The 6907-nt window shown below is 55.6% G+C and overlaps 1 protein-coding gene across 1 annotated transcript; it reads left to right on the forward strand.

Annotated features, from left to right (window-relative positions):
• The first annotated feature begins 4398 nt into the window (after positions 1-4398).
• Positions 4399-6874, forward strand: LOC110201766 (pre-B lymphocyte protein 3-like). The gene is made up of 2 exons (XM_020977645.2): positions 4399-4533; positions 5977-6874. Exons 1-2 carry the CDS (start codon positions 4476-4478, stop codon positions 6288-6290), a joined length of 372 nt encoding a protein of 123 aa, XP_020833304.1. The 5' UTR covers positions 4399-4475; the 3' UTR covers positions 6291-6874.
• Positions 6875-6907: the final 33 nt, after the last annotated feature.

Below are 6907 nucleotides of genomic sequence, written 5' to 3' on the forward strand. Positions count from 1 at the left end.
CACCGTCTGCAGTCTCTGCCCCTCTGATGCCTCCTCTGGGTCACTCTTCCTTTCTTGGGTTCTTCTTCACTCTTGCCCCTGTCTAGATCAGGTGAGATTTCCTGGGTTAAGCAGATAAGTAAAAACTCCAAATTCAGAGAGCCAAGGCAAGTCTAGGCTATTCCTCCTCACCTAGAGAAGGTGGGACGTTCCTTTGGGGAGCCTGGAATTTTGCTGTCCCTTGCAAAATCAGCTGCCTTACACAAAAAACCTGGCACTGTAATGCTGCCGCCCAGTGTATAACAGTGACTCCCCAGCACCCCAAAGACCCCACCGAGGCTGCCACACCCAGCAGCATCAACACCACCCTCCACAGACAAGGCCTCCTGACATGATGCTGAGTGAAGGGAGCATCACAGAGCGCCACACCAGCTCCAGTGGCCTTGGCCCTTCTCAGCAATGCAAGGATCTAAGAGGATTCCAAGGCCTCATGATGGAAAGTGCCGTCCACATCCTGGGGAGGAGGATCGGCAGACCGTTTTCACTTTTGGGGGTTTTTTCTTTCTCGTGGTTTTTCCCTTCTGTTCTGATTCTTCTTTCACAACGTGACTAATGTGGAAATATGTTTAACATGACTGTACACACATGTATGGCCTGTATCAGTTTGCTCCCTGTCTTGGGAAGGGCGGACTGAGGAGGGGAGGGAGGGAGAAAAATTTGGAACTCAGAATCTTACAGAAATGAACGCTGAAAACTCTTTACATGGGATTGGAAAAAAATACTATGGAGGAAAAAGCCCAGTGCCCGCCCCAGGCCTCTTCCATGATGGCAGATCTCCAAGACAGTGATGAGCATTAAGGACTATAGCTGGCCAGAGACCGGACCGAGCGAAGGGAGCCTCGCGGCACCCGGCTCTGACTACATGTGGGTACGAGGACAAACTTGAGACACACGTGGCACGGCACGGCATTGGCGCTAGGGTCTGTTGTACTTGATGCCGGCGGCGAGTCACCCTCCCCACGCCTGGGCTGATTCCAAGCCTCACTGGAAGAATTCCAGGCTCATCCGCCATCTTGGGGGCTGCTTTGTCAACGGGCGAGCTGCCCGGCCTCTTCCATCAGCCAGGGACCGGCCAATGCCAAGATGTCGGAGCAGGGCTCTGTTACCTGGGGGTAGGGCCCCGCGATCGCAGTGGGGCTGATGGTGAGCTAGATGAGCTTCTCCTGACTGTCCCTGGACTTGGAGACGTACTGGTCACGGGTAGCTGCAGTTCCTCTGTCCTCAGAGATCTCAGAGCACGAGTCAATAGGAAGGGAGCCCAAACCTCAGCGGGCAGGGCATAAAGCCTGTGGCATTATTTTTTTTTTTAAATTTCCAGACAAGTTTATTTTAAATTAAAAAAAACCCTTTAAACAGATAGACAGAAACAATGATTCCTCAGCACTTACAAAGGTACCCTTCTCTTTTCTTAGGTCCCTTAATGAACAATAACCCCTATCATACTCTAACTGTAGTCTAATTATCTAGGGACTCCCATTAACGGTCAGATCTCAACATGTAAAGATCAGCTACACACTGGGGAACAGACTAAGGGACTGAATTGGGTTCAAGGATACTAAGAAACAACAGCTCATATATTTTATGAAGAAACAGATTCGATTCCCTGATCTGTCGTACACTTTCCCCTTGAGCCCAGTGGTGTAAGTTTAAATTAGTGATTACCAGGAAAACAACTGTGGCAAATGATTCTCCTCTTATGGGCCTCGGAACACTTACATATTAGCTACGTTTCAGCTCCAGCTTCAGATTCATAAAGTGCTTACAGTCACAGTGCCCAGCATGTACTACGTACTATAAGAATGCTCATTCCCTTCCTCTCCTTTTTCTAGGCTCTAGCTGCTAATGAAGCCCTCCTGAGCTTCTTCCATATTTTCTTCTACCCTTACTCAATTTCTGTCCAGTTTCCAAGATCACATGTACTATTTAACACCCAGAGTTATAGCTTCATGTTCCTTGACAGGCTGCCTTATATGCTGGCAGAGAAGCCAGCTACTACAATGTTCTGTCCAGTGATGAAGCTGGAATCTGGAGAACACAGGAAAGACACAAGCCCTGCACATTCTTCTGGTTGTCCAATCCTCTGCATTCCAAATAGTTTCTTAACTGGCTCTATCAAGTTTTCTTCTTCTTGGACCACCACATTGCTGAAGTCAGTGTCGATAATACTGGGAACAATGGTGTCCTTCTTGGTAGGACTGGAGGCAGACACCCAAAGCCACGCGCCGGCTCTGCTGCTGTTTTTGTTCTGGTCAGAGGTTGTGGGTCCCCCGAGGAGGGCGAAGTGTTGCCCTGGACAGCTCACTGCCGGTCAGAGCCAACCTCTCTGGACATTGTATTTCCTGGGTCTCTCCCTTGGTCTGAGTGGGTCCTGGCAGGAAGTCCACACACTGAGAAAACCTCCCCCCATGACACTCGGGCCACACCTGAGGCTTTCTAGTTCCTCGTGGGCTATGTTTGGGGGTGTCACGCAGCATCCGTCGCCACCAGTCTGTGACTTACGTTCTTGCTGTCTCTGCCCAGAGAAGGGAAGTCGGGCAGCTGAGTTCCAGAGGTTTGCTTTTACTTGTATTCTTCCAGTAAGTGCCGGCGTCTGCAGCTCTTTGTATGCCAGGACCCCAGGCCTCCACTTCTTGGTGATACCCCTGCTGCCATGCTGGGCCCGCACAATCCGTTTCTGTCCAGCTTGGGAGCCGTTCTTGTGCAGAATCACCTGGTTGAGCTTTCACGGCCACAGCCTGGGGCTGTATCACCCGCCTCCTGGTGCCATGAGGGGGCTCAGTCGCTGTGGTCAGCTCCCACTTCTGCCGACAGGCCTCCAAAGACGCCCTCTGGGGTCCTCTGCCACCACCACCTCACAGCTTGGCCTGAGCCTTCTCAGCTGCCTGCCCCCTTCCCCAGTCACCCACCTACCACTGCGGCGAGGCAGGCTGGTTCAGTGAAGGAGACTGGCGTCCCTCCACAGCTGCCATGGAGCCTTCCCCGCATACCCTCGTCTGCTGGCGGTTCGGGTAGCGTTAGCCCAGCTCCGCTGTCCTACGGTCCCTGCAGTGACACGATGGCTGGGGCAGAATGAACTAGAGCTGCCTGTGATCTCTGCCCTTCCCCCAGAAAGTCCCCAGCCGTCAGGTGCCTTTGCTCCATATCAACTGATGGCTCCTGCTTGCAAATGGGCTGCCTACACTTCTGCTGGTCTCCCCTGACCCTCAGTGTCTCAAGCTGTCCAAGCTGGCATTTGTCTGCAGCACCAAAGGCCCGCCCCCCCCACATCTGTGTGCCCATTAGCCCCCAAAGGGCTTTGTTGGCTCCAGGAGCACTCGGGGAACCCTCCCGGTGCCCTCCTCTCTTCTTCACCTTCCACGGCTCTTTCTCAGGCTCCCCCCCGGCCCTAAAAACATGCCAGGTTCCCTGGCTTCAGAAGGTGAACAAAAACTACACATCCGAGGCATCCGGGTGAGTCCAGTGCACCCTCTCACCATTTGGAGCAGGGGTGACACTCAGAAAACAGCCCAGACTGAGGGAAAAGGGGGGGCAGGCTAAGAAGACCTCCCCAAAGGGAAGGGCTCTTTCCAACCAAGTCAGAGAAGAGCCTCGGGGAAGCTGATAGGATCTGGTCAGATCCTTCCTAGCTCGGGGAGCCTGGGTGAGTCATTTCACTGCAGCCTGCCTCAGTTTCCTCTCTTGTAAAATATACCATCTACCTTGAAATATGAGCATCATAATTGTCAAGTGCTTAAAGGCAAGATTGCCTGGCATACAGTAGGTGCTTAATAAATGCTTGTTTTACAACAGCAGCAGCCAGCATGAACACAGGAGGCAGAAGGGAGTTCCACCCACCCAGGCTCTGATTCCTTAGCTGCTGTTCTGTACACCCTGGGATGCCAAGGGGAACATGTCGCTCCAAGGCTCCAGCAGCCTCTGGGGCTCAGGTCCGATAGTACCTCCTCCCATGGGAGCACCCTCTCAGCACGCACATTCTCTGGGGGCCTTTTGGGGACTCAAAGGTCCTGGAGGACACGGGCCATCTGTCTTCCATGCCTGGGTCCCCATCCCCGGCACAGGCTAAATGTTTAGTGGGTGGAGGGTGATTGGAGAGAAGGGAGGGCCAGCAGGCTCCTTATAGGAGTGGTTAGAAAAGCCCTGTGAGTCTCCAGAGCCTGAGCTGTCCCCGCTGTAGTCTGGGCAGGCCTGGGGAGGGCCTGGCTTCCCTTGGGAGAGGAGAGTTACTGGGGCCCTGTGTTGGGCCCCAATCCTGTCTTTCACGGAAGGTCTCCTTCCTAGCTCAGTCTGGGCCCAAGCCTGCCTCCACTTCCCCATCTTATTTGCATGCATTGTGGTGGCTGGCCATGCTATTGGGGGTGGGAGGGGCCCCAGCTTAGCCCCAAAGGCTGCCCCCGGGAAACTCAGGCAGTCCCAGCCTGCTCTGCCTCCTGACAGCCATGACCCCCCACCTGCTGGCTCTGCTCTTGGCCAACGCTGTGGCAACCCTCCTGGCAAGTGAGTGACCCTCTCTTTGGGAAACAGGAGGAGGGGGCGTCCCCCAGAGGCTCCTGGGTCTGGCTCCATTTGGGTCAGGATTCCTTATGGCTTATGCGCTCTGACCCCCTCATTTTGTAGAAGAAGAAGCCAAGGCAAAGGGCCTTGTCCAGGGTCCTGCAGGGATTGGGGAGAGCTAGGGGTGGTGGCCTCCTCTTTTTCAGCCCTGAAGCTGTGGGGCTCAGGCCAGAGGCCCTCACTGGGCATTTCTAGCTACACGGGGTCTGGGGCCTGAGGGCTGGCAGCAGGTAGCCAACAGGAGGGAAGAAGGGCCAGGGGCCAGGGCTTGGATAAAGGCATAGCATGTCCCTGGCTGGGAGGGGAGGCAGGGTCAGGACAGGCTGAATCTGTGTTCCATGGGCCATCTGTCAACCCTCATTCTTGGGCAGCCTCACCAAGCACTGATGGGGAAGCCTGGATGAGTACCAGTTGTCCTGAAAGAGATCCGAGGGTCTGAGTGGGCTGCATGCTCCTTGGGAGCTGCACGGGAGGCGGCAGCCCTCAAGTTAGATGGCTCAGTAGCATCAGGGGGAGCAGGTCTCATCAGACTCTGGGCCAGTCAGGCCCCAGGGGGAGGCTTCTAATCACTTCTGGGCACCCCCGTCTGTGCTAAATGAGGACGGTCCAGGAGAGGGCCGTGTCCAAAGCTGGAGAAGGCTCTGGGGCTGAGGGGGGACTGGGGGAAGAAAGCGGGATGTTTAGCTTGGAGAAGAAGGCACATAGAGGATATGGGGGCAATCTGTCAGCTGTGCGAAGGAGATTGGGCCCCTGGAGGAGGGGGTGGAAGAGGTGAAGGGGCCCATTAAAAAGACCCAACAGCGAGAGCATCCCAGAGAGGAATGGATCGGCTTGGGAAGGTAGTGAGCGCCTCATTACCCGCAGTGTTCAGGCTGCTCAGGGAGGCCCAGTGCCTGCCGGTCACGGTCTGCTGGGACTCAGTGACCAAGATCCCCAGCTGGGTTGGGGGGGAAGATGACACACTCCCTGAAGACAAGAGAGGAGATGGTGATGAGCCTTTGGGGCCAGGGACCTCTGGGAGTGGGGGGAGAGGGCAGGGGGGAGGGGCAGCTCCTGGAGAACAGTGCCGAGGGAGGGGGTTGAAAAAGAGCTGTGGCCAGTCAAGCTTCCCCACACCTGTGATGCCAGCCCAGCTGGGCTCCCCAGAGGGTCGACCCCTAGAACCTCCCCAGGGCTCTTGGTTGGGAGGCAGGAAGGAAGATGCTGAGGGGGAGGGGGAGGGCTGCACCCTGAGATGGGAGCATCTGCTGGCCAGGGGAGTGATGGCCTGGCCCTGAGAGCATCTGTGATCCCCCAGACCCTCCCCCAGCCCTGAGAGCACCTGTGATCCTCTAGACCCCCACCCAGGGCCCACCCAGCCCTGAGAGCATCTGTGTCTCCCCCCAGACCCCCATCCGGGGCCTACCCAGCCTGAGGCCCTCCTGGTGTTTCCGGGGCAGACCGCCAGCCTGCTGTGTGCCCTGAAGCCAGACTTTGCCATCCGCGACCATGGGGTCTCCTGGTTCCAGCAGTATCCGGGCAGTGCTCCTCGGTTCCTGCTCTACTATTACTCGGAAGAAGAGCAGAACCGGCAGCCTGGGCTCCCTGAGCGCTTCTCAGCTTCCAAGGACACAGCACAGAACGCCTGCATCCTGACTATCTCCCCTGTGCAGCCTGAAGACGATGCTGACTATTACTGCTCTGTGTCTTACGGCTTCTAGCAGCTGTCCCGCAGCTGCAGCCTCAGTGGCCTGGGCCCTCCACGCCAGCTCTGGCCCTGGCCCTGGCCCTGGGTCCTCACCCAGCCTGGGCTCTCACTGCAAGCCCCAGCCCTTCAATCCTCACCCGCTGGCTCCTTCCCTGTTGCCTAGCTGGCAACTAGGGCTCCCCCTAAAGGACATCGCCCCGGGACTAGCCCTGAAGCTGCTGCCCAGATCTACCCGGCTTCCCTCTCCTCCTCTAACAGGCTAGAGCTGCCTCCCTCACCCCCCTTTTCCATCCTAACCTCTCTACCACCCCTACTCCACCCCATCCCTCTTGTTCCCCTTAACTATCTCTTCTTTTTTTCTTTTTGAAAACATCTGAATTTATATATTGTGTTTCATACTCGTGGTCCACTGGGTGAAGGGGAGGCGTCTTCTCATGTCTCTTCTTCGAGGCCATGCTTGGTTTTTATGATCTCACAACATTCCGCCTAGACTGGTTTGTGGTTGTTCGTCTTTCTGCTCACATGATTGTCATTGTGTGTATTGTTTTCCTGGCTCCACTTACTTCACTGCATCAGTGCATGTGTCTTGCATCTCAATATTCATCACGCTCATCATTTCTTACAGCGCGG

This window comes from Phascolarctos cinereus, unplaced genomic scaffold, assembly GCF_003287225.1.
Source record: "Phascolarctos cinereus isolate Bilbo 61053 unplaced genomic scaffold, phaCin_HiC Scaffold_4;HRSCAF=312, whole genome shotgun sequence".
Classification (NCBI taxonomy): domain Eukaryota; kingdom Metazoa; phylum Chordata; class Mammalia; order Diprotodontia; family Phascolarctidae; genus Phascolarctos; species Phascolarctos cinereus.

Bases quoted from the DNA above. Each gene is read 5' to 3' on its own strand.
- LOC110201766 (XM_020977645.2), top strand. From the start codon at position 4,476: ATGACCCCCCACCTGCTGGCTCTGCTCTTGGCCAACGCTGTGGCAACC. The intron at 4,534-5,976 runs GTGAGTGACCCT...GTCTCCCCCCAG, and splicing joins TGTGGCAACCCTCCTGGCAA to ACCCCCATCCGGGGCCTACC.